The sequence below is a fragment of the Adelges cooleyi genome, unplaced genomic scaffold, assembly GCF_023614345.1.
Source record: "Adelges cooleyi isolate 19-005CV unplaced genomic scaffold, UGA_ACOO_1.1 ACOO_flye_CR_arks_rails_tigmint_CR_PRNA_108, whole genome shotgun sequence".
In the NCBI taxonomy this organism is placed as follows: Eukaryota; Metazoa; Arthropoda; class Insecta; order Hemiptera; family Adelgidae; genus Adelges; species Adelges cooleyi.
The window spans coordinates 6,855,076-6,873,379 of record NW_026095761.1 but is presented as its reverse complement, the minus strand read 5'-3'; the positions used below and the strand labels follow the sequence as shown (position 1 = coordinate 6,873,379).

Sequence of the window (18,304 nt, the reverse complement as noted above, 5' to 3'; positions counted from 1 at the left end):
TATTATTCTGATCGTTTCAATAAGTAGGTATCATCATCATCGACGTCGGGGCTTGCTGTATTTTTTTTTCCACGGTAAAATTTTAAGCTTGACTAACGACAACCAAGACGTTATGCGTTGACGGTACGTTGCATCCTTACGGTGTTTTTTGGCTTCAAGTATACAGATTTTACAGATTTTGAATAGCATTTCGTGACTACAATGAGATATTATTTTAAGCGCTACTTATATATTAAATGCGTATATTTTTGGTACTGCTATTGTCGAGCCTATTGTTAACTCTTCTGACGCAGGTGTCCCCGGCATTCGTACACCGTTTAGGTATGGTTTACACAGCAATAGGTAGTGTTTGTGTTATGCCGCTAAATCCGTTTGCGGTTGACGGGTCGGAAAAGCGAGCAGCTGATCCACTAGATTAATAGTCCATTCGGATAAATACATAATAACACCAGAATAACATTAACGGCACATTGCGGAATTGTTTTTGTGCTCAAACTCGAACATCCCTTTGCAGCTTCGATGCGGAGACCAGAAGGTATTGTTCTTATGTATTTTTTCCTACAGAAACACTTAATTATCACAATAAAGTGGTCTATTTCAATCTACCGTAAGTAGTCGTTTATGTACGTATACTGTCCACAAAATCACAATAAATCTCGTGTGTACACACAAGGTTAGAAACAGCCAACTATTTAAAAATGACATTCATTATTGTTGATTTATTTGTGCTTCATTGTCCGTTATAGTATGGACAAAATCTTCAATATAAGAACTAAACTTTTTAAAAACCACATTTTTTTTATGAATTTGTTTAATTTCAGTTCATTACATTTTATATAACAGTTCTTATGGACCATTAGGGTTGGTTGTGGCGCATTAGCTTTAGTCTTTTGTTTTGAAGGAAACTACTAAATATTAACAGTTCAGTCCTCCTAGGTTGTCCTGTTAGTTTTTAAATCGCCTCCAAAGTTGTGAAAGCCCCCGTTTTTTGCGGTATGGTTATCACCGTATATCGTTAGTACTACTGCAGCTAATGAATATTCTATGTAATTCGGAACAAATTCGACTATTTTTACAAAATGTATTGCACATCGTATTTTTAAAATGAATAATAATAGATTTTTCGGAGAGTTTTTCTCGATTTAAAAGAGGTTAAAGTAGACCGCTCTATTGTAATAATTATTAAGTGTTTCTGTTGTGCAAGTAATAACTATAAGATTATTTAATTAGCTTAGAAAGTATATGGAAATTAGGTTACTTTCGGACATGGTTTTTATAGAGTAGGTATTCTAATACCGAAGTGATCGATGAATAATTCCTAATGGCACTGCACATACACAAAAAGTGGCAAAATTAAAATAATTGATTCATGTACACGAATGGGTATTGATAGATTTTGTTTTGTAATAAAATATAAAATCTAATAATTTTAGATGTTACACAACATCTTGAAAACCTCTCGAACCTATGTTTGTTGATACATAATAAATTCAAATGTGTAGGGAATGTTACTTGTTAGCTAACGGTAAGGACTATTGCGATTCTACAACACTATAAGAGACGCATAAAATGTAAATAGTTTTCAATTAAATTTAAATGCAAATTTCGTTAGTGTGTTTTATAGACAAAGGTGGGTGTAACATGTATACATGTTGTACATTATTTGTCAAAATTCTAAGTACACAGAGTTGCTTACAAGTTCGTTCGCCGTTGTGAAGTTCAAATCAAATCGAAGTGAGTAACAAAATAATATGATATTATAACCGTTTGTCATTTTAATGAATATATTTAAAAACCATTCGAAGCATTTAGATCGGCTTAGGTGGTACAAAATACAGAAGACGGACTAAATTGGACGCTCCACTTGGCTGGAAATTGTCAAGACAAAATTATTTGTTTTAAAACAAATTATTTGGATAATCCCTACAGACAGAAGGTATTTTATGTGTATACACGCACAACTTTTTACCTTGCTCATAAATTTTGATTATTTTTTTCGTTTAAAAAAAATTTTCTTCAGGTAGTTCTACTATATCATTTAGAAATCTCTGTGGCGTTTTCAAAAGCCAAAAAACCGTTTAAATACCTAATTTAATACGTTAAGTTTCAAAAGTCGATAGAGCTCTGGAAAATACCAAAAAGGTAAATATCTAGTAATTCTCATAATATACTAAAAAAACACTTTAAAAGTGCCAATAGGTATTGAGTGACTTACGTTAATATAATTACCCAGTAGTTTTACTTCTACTTCATATTTTGATAGGAAATAGCTATTTATTTATAGTAGTATACTAACGTTTCCGTGGTATTTCCTAACCGATATAAATTTAACAGCCTACAATTATTGTATATCATATATTATAAATTATTTTAAAACCCACAAACAAGTGTTACATTAATCATATATTCCACCGAACCTCTACAAAACATTAAGACAATTTTTATACTTCTAAAGTGATGTTTGAGAATCAAATACATTTTTTTTAGAATAGTTAAATATGACGTTATGATAATTAAATAATATTATAACATGAATATCATTTAGGCAAACAAAGTTAAACAAATAAGTCAATATAAAAAATATTTATATTATCAAAAATAATTATTACTTCAGCCTAAAATTGAACAATTTATAATATAAAACAAATTTTGAACTAGATACTTAATTTAAAATAAATTTAATCGTTTCGGCCTCAGCTAGAAAAAGATCATCGCCAAAACCAAGTTTCCGAAAAAATTATTTTTGGCCAGCTCTTTTTGATGTGATTTTGGAACACTGTGCGGCTGCGTCTTAGACCTCAGTACAACTGTAATAATCGCACGGCCGAAACCGTTGTTGATTGCACCTGTAAAGGTAGCCAGGGAAATGAAGAAGAGCGCCGCGATCCGTCACCCCCTCCCCTCCACCCACGCTCGGTGTTTATTTAGGGCAATCGCTGAACTAAGACAAAGCGTTGCACGTGAGCGTGGCCCACACCATGTATTATAGACATTATTATAATATTTATATCTAATACTATACCTACTTCTGTAAACGAAAAATAACAAAATCACATTATACATACATATAATGTACATTCTAATATATTTTTATATTATATTAACGTGTACGATACAATATTAGATTATATTATTACGACGACAATGTTTCACTCTTGATGACTTATTTTTTTGTTCAAAGAAAACATGATTTTGTTTTTCAGAGTAACCAAAAAAAAAAATCACACACTTTTTCGAAACGCAGTGTGGAAATACGTCGTGTTTAGTTGTGTTCGGTTTCCACTATAATAATACCTATCTATTTTTCCCCTCTTGAAAGGGTATTGAAAAATAAAAATAAATTACACACAGAAACGTGTGTGACATGATGTACCGGGCTATAGAATATCTAGACCACAAGACGATGTGGTCTTCTGCCGGACACAGACATACAAGGAATTTTGGCAATTTACAATACTTCAACGGTTTGAAGAACAAAAAAAAACTGTCTAGGTTTATTACAAAACGGACCGTTAACGTTGCTCACAGTAATTACTTACTTCATAAGTCGTTTCGAAGTAATACTTTTTCAAAAAAATATATAGGTATACCTACATGGTTGAGACCTATTAATCTTTTTTTTCTGAATGGCTTAATAAATTATTTCGGAGTCGTAAAATATCTATGTAGTTTAATTCTAATCCGATAGATGATTAAATAGATATAAATTAGATGTATACAAAGTGATTAATTAATAAGATACTCATTTTCTCAGAAAAAAATGCAATTCTGTAGTTTTTCTTGTTGAAAACCTTTTTGCTTATGAAATTACTAAATATGTACCTATCTACCTACCTTAGTCCTTATACACATATGACGTATAGTATATTTGATTAACTAAATTAAGAATAGTTATTAAACGTTATTTAAGTTTAAAATTTTGAGCGGCAAATTTAGTGCGGTTGAGTCGGGTCCACAAATAAAATAATAACTCCATCCTCTTGTCATAAAATTTAAACTTTACTAAGTTGTATTTAAATGAGAATGAAAATAATAATTAAAATAAAAAAATTAATTTATATTTTAATCAAAACTCAAATAACTAACAAGGTATAATTTACTGGACCTTCGGATTTTTAACAAGCTTTTTTATGTAAACCAAAAAAACCAAAATTTTTTAACACTATTAATATGTAAATTGTTAACTATATCGACGAGGTAAATGGTATGGTACATTTTTGATATTTATACTCCCATATATTGCATAATATGTAAAGCAATACAAAAGTTCTTCTGCTCTATAATATTAAATCATTAATTTAATACCTTGGTGTACATGCATATTTTACATTGGTTTATATATTGTCTAAATTTTTTCTTGTGTCTAAAACCCTCTTGTAATGTTAAAAAAAACTTACTATCAGTATTATTATTTATTCTAAATTATAATTTACAGACAATGAATTTACCGTACGACCAGTCGATACACAGAAACAATATTTATATACTAGTTTTCATTGTCGGTGTGTTTAGATTGACTGTAATAAATTCTTCGTTTTTATCCTTAACAAGTGGGGTCGGCGGCCGATTAGTCACTGCACTACAATGCATTAGATTATTTATTTATGAAATATGTACGATCCACCGTGTACTTTTTATGAAAATAGCGTTTGGTCCATAATAATTTAAAACCATACTATTAAATCAACCAAGCTGTCTGGCGAATATTGAAATATCTCCAATGGAAACTAAGTTTTTTTAATAATAATATTATAAAATACTTCTACTAATTACGTTATTATTTTTTTGTAATAAATTGAAGAATTATACCAATTATAGTCTATACGTACCTATACATATAATTTATATAAATGTGTAAAATAATTTCACTTTGTTAATCAAACGAATAAACAAACTCAAAAAAATGCTTTATCTTAACAAAAATTATCCCATTTTGTGTTTGTGACTAATCATTCATAAGCACTAATGTTATTAGTTGTTTTAATTTTAATATAAGGTATTTATATTTCAATTAAAACTATTTGCAAGACTTTAATATTATGATATTACTATGTACCTATTTATCTACAACAATACGAATATCAAATTATCATCGATGAGGTAGATAAGTTAAAAAGGGTGAAATAATATGAGAATCAGTTGATCATAAGACTGGTGGTCATTATTCATTATATCCAATGTCTTTTTTTCAAGGGAAAAAGTTTGAATTTTCCAATACTGACTGACACTTGCATATTTTGCGTTTCCAACATTCAATACGATTGGCATAGGTGGTTATCAATAATATTAAAAAAAATTGCTTATAAAATAGACAGCAGCGGCTGAAGTATCATCAGTAGCGTAGAAATAGATATTAGATTCTTATTTGGTGTTTACGGTAAAACGAATTCGTCAGTGCGATGACCGACGACCATATATAGGTATAGTGCAACTAATTAATCCGCTAAGCAATACAATAATAATAATACTAATTATCCAACCGAGAAAGGTAACGTTACCACACAACCATAATAATTTCATGTAAAATTTTATAACGCCGGAAAACACCAAAACAATTGTAACGGAACGCGAGCAATAATATTTGGATAAAATAATAATGTTATAGCTACAAAGAAAGCGAGAGAGATAATTAAGTGCACACATTACACACTTCTGGATAACGAGGTTAATTTATACATTTTGCATTTATCTCACACACGCCATAATAATGTGATGACAGAATTATTACAACAAACATATGTAACAAATATAAGTATGTAGACTTGGATTACAAATTAATGATAACAGGTGTTTATTTTAGTCAATATTTTGCCAACATAAAACATAATAAAATATAAGTCATCCAACTCGTCCAATCTTTGCAGCTTTACTTAAAATAACATTGATTGAAACGATATTTTACCACATAGACAGAAGTCATCAAAAAAATAAGAAGAATGCGTTGTTGTGTTTGAAATTAGAAAAATAATTGGTATTCATCTAAATTTTAACTTGTAATTACTTGCGATTTATTTATGTATTATTTGGTATTGGTTATAAACGGTGGGTAAATTACTGACAAAATACAAAAATGCATTTATAATACTTACACAAAAATGCCAAGTAATGAATAAAAAATGACATTTTTTTTTTTATAAAAATATATTAAATTAATAATGAATATAACATAGATTAAGCATGTTTATATGCTCAATCGATGATAAAATATATATGCATATATAACGTTTTTCTAAAATATGTATAAGTCGTAAAAATAATTGATTACGACTAATGTTGAACATCAACTTACAAATTTTTTTGGAATGTACTTTGGGTTTAGCACTACCGATTTGCCGGAATTATAGCGGTTTAATTAGAACGGCCGATGTAACGTTATAAATCCGACTGTGAAACATAACAATATGCAGGTAAATACTGGAATATATATATATATATATATATAGAACGGACTTGCGTACAATTAAAACCCGAACGAAAATGTTAAAAACAATATTAAACAGAGTACTGTTAGTGCCCGATCGGAACGAACGAAATTATGTTAATTTTTTTTTTTTTTTCAAATGGCCGGTGCACCTTAACGTCAGGGGTTAACCCGTGAAATCCGAGTGAACCTTATAATATAATATATTTTTTTACATCTTATAACAACAACAGTCGGTCCGATCAATTAGATCCGCAGACCGACGGCGAACCGCCTCGATTAGACCTGTCTCTTTACCAACCTACACACCACACAGACCCACCTAAGTCCTAAGTCCGGAAGCCGCTCAATTTGCAATGCTTGATGCCGGCAAACGGTGGACACTGTAAATCCTAAACGATTTGGTCTGCCTAGAAGCAGAGGATAACCAATATTAACAATCGTACAAAAAAATATTGTCATCTCGGCCGGAAATCGTTGTGTTCTATTGTATTGTACGAGAAGCCTTATTTGTGTCCAAAACCGTTAACAGAGCACAAACTATATTTTTACCAGCTACATTTGGTGTAGATTAGTAAAATAGGAATTACGTCCTTAAGGCAGGACACACGGTGTGTAAACGCAAATGCACGTGAACTGTCTAAAAAGAAAAAACATCATGGCTCATTGAATGGGAAAAATCTCGATGATAACGATAAGACTTAGATATTCAAATTATATATAATCGAATATTGCAAATAAGTATACACAAACAGTGAACGAGAGTAGAGGGGAGAGTAATAATAATGAATTTTGATCATTTGTCTCAGAGAAAATTATAAGAACAGCCAAAATCGCCCTCGAAGAGACCCGACCAGGAAAGTATTCAGTTAAAGAAACCGGATGATAGAATAAGGAAATATAGCACAAAATTAAAGAAAAGAAAATATGTTTTAATGTATGGTAAAAGTTTAGAGCCGACCAGTTATAATTATTATTTATATAGAAACGCAAAACAAAACATTGGCTATTAATTGAGATTTAACTGTTTAAATTGAAATATTTTCCGATTCCGAAATAATAAAGTCTTAAAATTCTTGCAGTTAATCAATTCAAATTAAATTTTACACAAAACCTTGACCCCCAAAAATGGCCATTAATATATTCGGTACTGAATGAATGATTTTTAGTTCTTTTATAAAGTTACATTATAAACAATATAAGACGTTGGCATTGACAAAATTAACCATACAACTAAAAATCCATCAGCGTACAAAAATATCCAAAAATATAATATTTTATTTAAATTTTCATATAACTATAGTAATAAATTTATCTAAGGACATGCTCTTTTGAGAAAACCGTTGAAAAATACAGAAGTTAATGATATAAATATAACCACTTGGAACAATAAAAAATAATATATTAGATAATAAACGTAATAATGTTCATAACTAATGTTTCAAAATACAATAAATATATTTCTTTTACCCCAAATCACCATTGGCCGTCATAAGGTTTGTACAATGACGATTTCGCTAATGATAATTTACTCCGGAGTTGCGTCAGGATGTCTTTCGACAATCATGCCAACACCCTAAAAAGTACATTAAAAAAATTATATACTTAAATTTAATAACCTTAATTTAAAAAAATATATATAAATATTTGCAATCAAATAAACTACTAACTTGTCCACCGGCAGCACAAGCGGCGATCAAACCAAATTGACCGTCTTCCCTGACTAATCTATTAGCAGTGTGTACTGTCAAACGAACTCCTGTGATATTGAACATGAAAAACAGATCATAAATAAAATTTCAATGACATTACTTATTAAAAAAAACCAGTGACTTGCCGGTAGCTGCGAATGGATGACCAATGCTCAACGATCCTCCCCATGTGTTCCATTTGGATAAATCGGGCACGCCGACTTTACTCTGTCTGTTCATGTATTTTTGTGCAAAAAATTCGCTATCCATAGCTTTCAAATTCGCCATTATTTGACCCTAAAAACATAATTATTATTATTAAAAATAAAAAAATAGTCTATTGAAAATATAAGTACAGTTTCTAAAAAATAATCACCGCAAAAGCTTCGTGCACTTCCCAAACATCAATGTCCTTGACAGTCAATCCGGCTTTCTCTAATACTTTAGGTGTGGCGTATGTAGGTCCGAGCAAAAGTTGATCAAGTGGATCTTGTGCGACGTAAGTGAAATCTCTCAAGTACAATTTCGGTTTCAGACCCAACTGCTTGGCCTTCTCTTCAGTCATTATAAGACAAGCGGAAGCACCGTCGGTCTAAAAAATATCAATACAATGGTACATTATATTTATATTAACACCAACTTTTATTTTTTACCAAAAATGATGAATTTGCAGCTGTCACAGTGCCGTGTGGTTTAACAAACGCAGGTTTAAGTTTGGCCAGTTTCTCGATTGGCGATACTCGAATACCGTTGTCGGCCTCTATCACCTTTGACGAGTTGGGCACTGAATCATTTATAAAAAAATATTAAATAAATAAAATTCCAGCACGATGGGAATTGTGATATACAAATATTTTCGAAAAATAACGTGCGCTACTTTTCAGGTACGATTTCTGATCTATATAGACTTGTTACATGAAGTAATCGGTCTGGCAGTTAAAGAATTATTGTGGTTCAAGTCACAAAATATAAAAAAATACCTCATCTTTGTAAAAACAATACTTTGTTGGCTAAAAATAAAAACTGGTTTACCTCTAAATGGTATAATGTCAGTCAAGTATCCCTTTTCCTGTGCTTCTTTAGCCATCGTATGAGATCTTACTGCGTACTGATCCTGTTCTTCGCGAGTAACTTTAAATGCAGCAGCTAACCGATCGGCCGAAAAACCCATAGTCTCGCCAGAACTGAACTCGGCGACAGCTGGTAACTATAAACACACTGTACGTTAATTTCATCATCAAAATAAACCACGATTATCAACTCGGTTAATATTATACCTCAGGCATCAAGAAACTCGGTCTGAATGTGGAAAGTAATTTTAGTTTATCCAAAGGAGTCTTTGCTTTGTTCGCCTTTAATAGAAGACTTCGCATTTTACGAGAGTGTCTAATCGGAACGTCAGACATGAATTCCACACCGCCTGCCACGACCACATCGTACGCACCAGCCGCAATCAGTCCAATGCCCGTAGTAATTCCTTGATTGGAACTGATACAAGCCATCGTCACCGTGTGTGCGGGAACAGAGTAAGGGAAGCCGGCAGCAAGAGCTGCTTCTCGGGCAATATTGCTAGTTTTGACTTCTTGAATAACTGTTCCGTACACAATGTAATCGACTACTTCACGTGGAACGTTAGTTTTCTTCATCAGTCCTCTAAAAAATATTATATTAGTAAATAAGCCATATTTGATAAAAAAAATATTTTTAAGGGATTTATTTAGTCACATATTTATATTTTGTAAAAATAATATTATTATTATTACAAAATAGGTCACATTTCATAATCCTCTTTGAAGGAACCTGTACAAAAATATTATAAAGCTTCCATGGATTTTTTTATCGGTATCAATTATCATTTATAATATTTTTAAGTTACCTTAGATATTTAATAGTTTATTCATGTTTTTAAGCCTATAAAAAGTAATAAAACTTTATCAAGGCCTTTTGGTTGTTACATTGTTTTCCAATGTTATTTAAAGGCAATATTTAAGAAAAAAGGGGTTTGAACGTGTTAATTTATTTTCAGGTTAATTTGTATAAGGTTCAGGGTATAATTTTTAACTTGTATAATCTTTTTTACGAGTAAAAGCCATTTGTTCCTAAAAGAAACTATTTTAGACCTAAAAGCCTATTAAGAATGATCAGAATTTAATTCTGTAAAAATAATTTAGCTGATCGACCTTTGTTTCAGGTTATTGAGGAAGTAGATTTTTGAATAACTAATAAATATCAAAATTTTTAGAAATTTAAATAGGATTTAAACAGTTTAGTTGAAATATCAAAAATCTATTCTCACAATAACTTAGAAAAGAGACCAATAAACTCAAATATTTTTACAGAATTGAAATCTGATCATCCTAAGTAGACGAAATTCTGTCAGGTTAACGATAGAACATTAAAAAATGATAATCTTTACAGTAATGTAATACCTATTGTACTTATTATTACTGTTAAAGTTATTGGCAAAGGAGTTAAATCATATTTTGTAACAATAAAAAAGTACATATGTTGTTCGCTCACCACATGTTTAAAAAAACATTTTCGTTTATAATTTTTGTATATTGTTGTAGCATTGTTTAAAAACGGTATTATTTTTTGGAAACGTAACAATGATTAACATTCTTAATTTACTATAACTCACAGGAGAGCTTCTTTGGCCAACTGATGAGCCATCAACGACGAATAGTCGGTTCCCGATAGCAAGAACGGAGTTCGTACGCCGTCAACAAATACAATATTTTTTCCCGTCTTGTCTTTGACACGGGGCGACGCTGTGGCCAGACATCTGATCGGTACTGGAAAATAAGATGGGGAGGGGAAAAAATGAGACGGTAATTTTATAATTATCGAAAAACACTTTATCAACTTACAGGAGACATTATGCGATATGGACAATCTGGTGTCCAGCTTGACAATGTTTTTCAGCAAATTCGACGCCATGGCTCTCTCCTCGTCGGCGTAGACAGGGTAGAAATAAACGGCAAATTTTCACCGTTTCACAAACCTCGACCCGATTCGCCGTGTTCTAAATAGGAACGCGGAAACGGTATTTGGCTTCGCAAAAAGGTCAAAGTCTGTACCGTCGATCAGCTTGTTGCTTCGGGCCTTGGCGATAATAATATTGTAATAAAGTTATTATTTTTATTTTACCTTCGACGACGTAACACCAGCTTATCGACGTTATCAATTTCACGATAAACCAGCTTTCGGTTAGTGATAAAGGCGATTCGCGGCGAATCCAAGAGGTCGACAAAACAGAATAATAATAAAATATAAATTAAACTCAGAACGGTGGTTTTTTTTTTTCTTTACTTGTTTCTAGGATCGAATCGAATAAGCGTTCGTACATAATATTATTGAACAAAAAAATTGAAAATTTTTCTAATTATCCCGGCTAAAACTACCTACAACCCACTGAACCGACTACCGGGTATGCGGTCACAAGGAGGGGTGGTGTGTGTAATGTGTATGTGTGTGTGTGACGTAAATGATAACGTTGAAGTCATTATTGATCGATCTAAACGGCGAAAAAAATATTTTGTTAAATTTTGTGTAATTATTCGTCTTGCCGAAAGCTTTCGGTGGAAATATCGTAAAAGCGTGGTTACGGGTTTGCCGTAAAGTGATATTTCGTCGTTTCCCTAATTGTTGTAAGTAATATTTGTCTTGGAAACTAGCACCGAGTTGATAACAACTGTCGTCGTCGGAAATTTGGCTATACCTATAATATCATTACTGTTGTTGCTCGCTATTTAATGACGCAATAATTGGTTTTAATTTTTTTTTCTGTAACTCTTCATTCAACCGAACGACGTTTGGAATCTGCGTCAAATGCGTTAAACCGAAACAATCGTACTCGATCGGCTCTAGTGAAAGTATCGGCCTCAGTAGCGTAGCATTTATTTTGAACCCACATTTATGAAATACAACGATATTAGTATAGATTTAGGCTAAATTATAATACAGCAATATATTAAATTTAATGCCATCCATCAGCTTCCATTCCGAGTTGTTACAAACAATCAGTTCAATATTGACGTTTAGAATATTTTTTATTACATTATTAAGCGATTCTATTGAGAATATTAAAACAATTATTGTTATTACAATATTAAACTGAAAAGGAAAATATTGATCAATAAAGACAAATTAAGATTGTTAGTTGACCTACAGTAATTTTACTGGTATTTAAAAAAAAAAAAAGTACTCGTATTATATCTATATAGATTAGGAGTTAGGAGACATTTATAATTCTGTTTTCACTTTTGAGTGATGTCGTGGTTCGATATTGGTAAATTGTTTGTTGCACGAAGGTCATAATATGGTATAGTATTGTTATAGTTCGGTTAATGACTAAATATTTAAATTTGATTTCCTTATCAGCCAACATTCAATATTATTGATTATAGCTATAGTAACTAAAATTTTTACTTTTATGTTACAACGTGTTTGAACTTAACCATTTTCTTTCTAGAATAACCGAATAATTTTTTTGTCAGCGACTGCATGTCCATCAATATGGACGACCCTGCACAAGGGGCGGACATATGTAGGGTATGCCGATCGGAAGGCATGCCAGAAAGACCATTGTTCCATCCATGCATATGTACAGGCAGCATTAAGTACATTCATCAGGAGTGCTTGGTTCAATGGATGCGTTACAGCCGTAAAGAATATTGTGAGTTATGCAGCTATCGGTTTTCGTTCACGCCAATTTATGCCCCCGATATGCCGGGCAGACTTCCTATCAAAGATGTCGCTGCCGGTATCACTTCCAGCATTCTGACTGGTGTAAAGTATTGGTTGCATTTCACGCTTGTGGGATTAGCTTGGCTCTGTGTTGTGCCTTTTACGGCTTGCCGCATTTACCGAAGCCTGTTCAATGGCTCTTTTGACGCCGTAAGTATTAATATAAGTGACTAGATTACGTTGAAAAGTAGTAGTAACTGTTTTAATCTGTGGCAGGTGATGTCATTGCCCATAGACATATGGTCGTCCAAAAACATATCCGGCGATATATTTCATGGCTGCTTTGTTGTGACTTGCACGCTATTTGCATTTATCGGATTAATATGGTTGCGAGAACAAATTTTACATGGTGGCGGACCCGACTGGCTGGAAAGAGAAGAGCCTAATAATCCACAACAGCAGCTTAACCTTATATTGCCGCCGATTCCTGAAGAAAACGCCGCTGAAGATGATGTAAGAATCATCAGTATTCTAATATTTTCAAATTATCTTATACTAAAATATTATGTATTTTGTTTTGTAGATTGATGCTGCAATTCGGCGAGAAGCAAATCTAGTTGATGAAGGTCACTGGAATCCCATAGATTGGGGCGATCGAGCCGCTGAAGATTTAACCTGGGAGAGGCTACTGGGCTTGGATGGATCGTTGGTGTTTTTGGAACATGTCTTTTGGGTTGTATCGATGAACGCTCTGTTTATATTAGTGTTTGCATTCTGTCCATACCAAATGGGTAATCTGGCCATTACTTCACTGTCTTTACAAGACAAAGTGGCAGCTTCTCATTTTGAAGGCCTAGTGACAACTTTATGTGGTTACTGTCTGATTGGCATGTGTTTACTAATATTGCATACGGCCGCCACTATCATCGGCTTTAGACGGTCCAAACGTATAATCGGCCTTAGCTATATTGTTGTGAAGGTGATTTGCATGCATATCTTTGACAAACACGTTTGACTATGTTTAATATCAATGTAAATTTAACCAAATTTTTGTTACTTAGGTTTCACTATTATCAGTTGTTGAAATCGGAGTTCTACCCTTAGTATGCGGTTGGTGGTTAGACATATGTTCCTTGTCCATGTTCGACACGAGTTTCAAAGATAGGTTGTCGAGTTTCCGTCAAGCGCCTGGCACATCAATGTTTATCCATTGGTTGGTCGGCATGGTGTATGTATATTATTTCGCTTCATTTGTGTTACTTCTCAGAGAAGTGGTACGACCTGGAGTACTATGGTTTTTGCGGAATTTGAACGACCCGGATTTCAGTCCCATACAGGTAATTTATTATATGTCACATTTTCAAGTGTCCATATGTTGACATTTTTTTGCTACCAAAAGTTTCTTTAAAAAAAAAAATGTTTGCCTATCAAAACTCTAAAGCTAACAATTAGATTATGCGGCTAAAAAACTCTACAAATTGTAATAAATAGAAATAACTAATGAACTATAAATAATTTTAAAATTGTGCAACGGTTAATGCCTTGTAAATTAATGTCTGAAAATAATAGGGCTTATGTGCATTATAAAAGTTTAAGAAAAAAATAAATGTCAAAATAGATACCTCTTTGCTGTGTTATTATATGAGTTTACAAATGTTAAGTTTTATCAAAAAATGACTTATACAATGCGCCTAAATAAATGCAAGTATAAAATAGTATTTTTAGCCATTTTTACTCTTAAAGTAAACTCATAATTAAATCTAACTAAAATTAAAACTTCACAATAAGTATATTATTGACCTAAGACACTAAATGGTTCATTATAGACACGTATATTTTATTTAGATACGTTACCACCTACTAAATTAACTACCCAAATTAATTATTGAAAACTTTTTTCTTTTCAACACAATCAATACACCAATATCCTAGACTACCTAGAGAGAATGCGTTTGGAAGAGACCTTGCCCATGTTGTACTATATATTTGGGTTTTAAATTTCATTTTAACCAACTAGTGTAAAAATTGTATCCTTTTGATTAAAAAAAAATTTCACAGTCAAAAAATTATTTATAATATTACGTATTTATATACTTATTTCTCACAATTGAATATTTAATGTCTTACTTATAAAATTAATGTTTATTTTTAACTTTTCGATCTTAGCTAGTATTGTATATATGAAAAATAAATTCATATATATTACAAATGTAAAATATTTATTTATTTATTTTTTAATATATTTTTAGGAGCTAATACAACAGGGCATGTTGCAACACGGACGGAGACTCATTGCTTCAGCTATGATATTCGGTACTGCAGTTTTTCTGGTGGTTTGGCTGCCGATACGCATTCTAAAGTTCATGTGGCCATCGTTTTTGCCGTATAATGTGACCCTTCATAGCGATTCCGTCAATGAACTGTCGTTGGAGCTGCTACTGCTACAGGTGATTTTGCCGGCGTTACTTGAACAAACGCACACACGCAACTGGTTGAAAGCGGGTGTACGCTTTTGGTGCCTGGTCGTTTCTCGTTTGCTCGGCCTAAAGTCTTACTTGCTAGGCGACGGCGAAGAACCACAGCCTGTTGTAGCTCCCATACACCCGCCAGTTGCAGATCTGGGCGCAGCTCACGAAGGCTTGTTAAGACGTGGAGGGCCCGTGGGATTCCGACCGTACACGCGGCCCTCTCATTTCACTGCGCGCCTCATTCTGCTGCTGATGTTCGTGGCCATTTCCGTAGTGGCCATCAGCCTGTCCATCATTATTGTGCCTGTGTACCTTGGTCGTATGACTATGTCGTTCTGGCCGGACGTGTTACCCGCACCCAACGAGTCGTCATTGCAAACACCCAATATCCATGAGCTGTACACAGCAGCGTGCGGCACCTACATATGTTGGCTCTCCGTGCGGGCTGTGTGCTTCTTGGCAGGGTGGTTGCCTGAGGGTCGCGCCGTCGTGATGACTCGCTTAAAGTTTTGGCTCAAGGTCGGCTCCAAAGCTCTGGTGGCATTTATCGTGTTGCTTGGCGTCATACCGTTTCTGTTCGGATTGTTCCTCGAGCTCGTCATGGTCGTGCCGTTCCGGGTGCCACTACACCAGACACCCGTGTTGTGGGGTTTCCAAGACTGGGCGCTGGGCGTGCTGTATATGAAAATAGCGTGCGCCATCACGTTGATGGGCCCTGACTGGCCCATGCGCCGAGCAATCGAGCGCACCTACAGGGACGGCTTTATGCGCCTGGACCTTGAGCTAATGATGCGCGAACTGGCCGTGCCCGTGATCGCCGTACTCAGCCTGTCATTGGCCGTGCCGTACGTGATCGCCTACTCCATAGTACCAATGGTAATCAAGAGCCAGTCGACGCAGCTACTCATCGCCAGGCGGATTTATCCCACGGTGGTGTTGTTGGTGATCATCGTCAAGGCAATGATAATGCAAGTGCGACAGTTCAAAAGGCTTTACGAACACATTAAAAATGACAAATATCTGGTGGGCAGAAGACTAGTGAACTATAATCATAAAAGCCCGTCGGTTACAGACCAACCACAGCAGCGTTAACGATAACAACTAGATAACATTATTTCGGTGAACTGTTTTAATAAATATTCTTTATTATTTGTATAAAAAAAATGTATGATATATTGTTTGTTTTTATTACTATTTTATTTTTTCATAATTTTACATATATACATATATATATTTTCAAATAACATATATAATGATATTTTAAATATTATTAAATTTGTGTATGAATAGATTCATTACAAATTAAACTATTTAAGTACGGAAAACATGTTATTAATAAATAAGGCGACTGCTTAAATAATTTAGATCCACGAAATCGTCAGTTAGCGACCATCGATTCAAACCATGTAACGATTCCATTGGTACCCTACTATTGTTTATATTAGTTAACCTTACCCATTTGATACGCACCAAGTATACCAATAACAAAATACGGTAAAATGTTAACTATATTATTATATTCTTGTATAATAACTTATAAGTCTGCGGTCGACACAATATAGTTGTAAGACGATAGTATTATAATTATAATACTATCAAAATGTATCACAAATTTGTATACATTGTGTTATATTTTACAAATGGAAAATTAATGGTTAAAATGTTCAATGTGTTGACTTACTAACATGACTTCTTAATCTTTTGCATGTTTCAATAATAATTGATAACCAATTACCAAAATATCCAGTTAAAATTAACATTAACTAATAAATACTTTAGGCTCCATTCATCAATACTATAAATCAAAACATACTGAAAAAAAAATGTTTTGTTTTACCGCGGTAATTATAATTATAATTTATAGAGAATAATTGTCATGTGTTTGTGTTAAATCATTATTCTACTCTTATCGATTGGTGTGACATTGTTGAATTACTTCAATAAATGTTTGGCTGCTATCCATTCCACTTAATTTATTATGTTATTATTGTAGTTTGTTACTTCGAATTGTGTGGTCGTTGCTTTTAAAGATGTTGAGTAAAGTTCTATTATGAATTTTACAAGTATTACATATTGATATTTAATGAACTGATGGCTAAATTTGTAGTTTTTTTTTGTATGTATTTCTAATTTCTAAAAATGTGTATGATGTGTGACACTCATTTTTTCTGAAAATTATTACAAATTTTTAGTGTTTTTTTTTTGGAGATATTATGTGTTAGGTAATTTTACAGAATTAAACAATACTACATTTTTTTTTTTTATAAATTTCGGTAAATTCTAGAATTTTATGTCAACTTTTGGAAAATAGTTGGTAGAGTAATGTAACAATTTTTTTAATAATTAATAATTTCCTGAACATTTAATGACTGGTTGATAACCAGTTTTTATAAAAATAAACGAAAAATTTTGTTAATTGATTTATCATTTCAAAAGTAATGACTTGTCAAAGTTGTTACTTAAAAAGAGGAAAAGACATTTATTACTATTTACCTAATATAAATATGAATAAAAAAGTGTGTGTAGTTTATAAAATTAATCGGGTTTTTATAATTATTTACTAAGTTTCTGTAGTCACGAAAAGTTTTAGGTACATATTAACTTATTTTCGCGTTATTTGTATAAAAATACTCCAGAGGGCCAAGAGATAACTACTCTAATAGAAAGAATAAAATATTTGAAACAAGTATAGTTTAATAGTTGTGTTTAAGATTTGTTTTAAAAATTTAAGTAACGCATATTTCGAGTTGTTTTAACTATTGAAAATTGGTCAGGAGTTGGGGGTATTGTGGTATTTTTAGTATTCCAAATTCTGAAGGCCATTTATAATTGTACTTCCTACTACCTATGTAAACATTAGTCATTATCGCTGTATTATCATACAATATAATGTCTCTTATGACAACATTAAATTTCAGAAAATAATTAAAATGTAATCAAATGGCAAAACAAATGACTCGATAATAGAGATGACAAACTTGAAAGATTTAGCAAACTATCAAAAAATAGACCAAACCCCTAAGACGACCACCAAC

The 18,304-nt window shown here is 32.7% G+C and overlaps 2 protein-coding genes across 3 annotated transcripts; one reads left to right on the top strand and one right to left on the bottom strand.

Annotated features, from left to right (window-relative positions):
* Positions 1 to 7,681: 7,681 nt before the first annotated feature.
* On the bottom strand, positions 7,682 to 11,243 carry LOC126838281 (trifunctional enzyme subunit beta, mitochondrial). The gene is made up of 9 exons (XM_050572592.1): positions 10,983 to 11,243; positions 10,754 to 10,907; positions 9,390 to 9,765; positions 9,145 to 9,319; positions 8,766 to 8,896; positions 8,489 to 8,704; positions 8,259 to 8,409; positions 8,092 to 8,180; positions 7,682 to 7,997 (listed from the first exon to the last, which is right to left on the bottom strand). The coding sequence occupies exons 1-9, from the start codon at positions 11,050 to 11,052 to the stop codon at positions 7,950 to 7,952; spliced, it is 1,410 nt and encodes a 469-aa protein (XP_050428549.1). The 5' UTR covers positions 11,053 to 11,243; the 3' UTR covers positions 7,682 to 7,949.
* Positions 11,244 to 11,584: 341 nt separating this feature from the next.
* LOC126838269 (E3 ubiquitin-protein ligase MARCHF6) lies at positions 11,585 to 17,241 on the top strand. Of its 2 annotated transcripts, none has more exons than XM_050572580.1 (6): positions 11,585 to 11,762; positions 12,612 to 13,011; positions 13,078 to 13,314; positions 13,385 to 13,780; positions 13,863 to 14,138; positions 15,051 to 17,241. In XM_050572580.1, exons 2-6 carry the CDS (start codon positions 12,619 to 12,621, stop codon positions 16,359 to 16,361), a joined length of 2,613 nt encoding a protein of 870 aa, XP_050428537.1. In that variant the 5' UTR covers positions 11,585 to 11,762; positions 12,612 to 12,618; the 3' UTR covers positions 16,362 to 17,241. The 2 variants fall into 2 exon arrangements, with proteins under 2 accessions (XP_050428537.1, XP_050428528.1); XM_050572571.1 differs by having other exon boundaries at positions 11,586 to 11,762; positions 12,587 to 13,011.
* Positions 17,242 to 18,304: the final 1,063 nt, after the last annotated feature.

Bases quoted from the DNA above. Each gene is read 5' to 3' on its own strand.
- LOC126838269 (XM_050572580.1), top strand. From the start codon at position 12,619: ATGTCCATCAATATGGACGACCCTGCACAAGGGGCGGACATATGTAGG. The intron at 13,315-13,384 runs GTAAGAATCATC...TTTGTTTTGTAG, and splicing joins AAAACGCCGCTGAAGATGAT to ATTGATGCTGCAATTCGGCG. The intron at 13,781-13,862 runs GTGATTTGCATG...TTTGTTACTTAG, and splicing joins TTAGCTATATTGTTGTGAAG to GTTTCACTATTATCAGTTGT.
- LOC126838281 (XM_050572592.1), bottom strand. From the start codon at position 11,052: ATGGCGTCGAATTTGCTGAAAAACATTGTCAAGCTGGACACCAGATTG. The intron at 9,766-10,753 runs GTGAGTTATAGT...AATATTTTTTAG, and splicing joins TTGGCCAAAGAAGCTCTCCT to AGGACTGATGAAGAAAACTA. The intron at 9,320-9,389 runs GTATAATATTAA...GTGTGTTTATAG, and splicing joins CGAGTTTCTTGATGCCTGAG to TTACCAGCTGTCGCCGAGTT.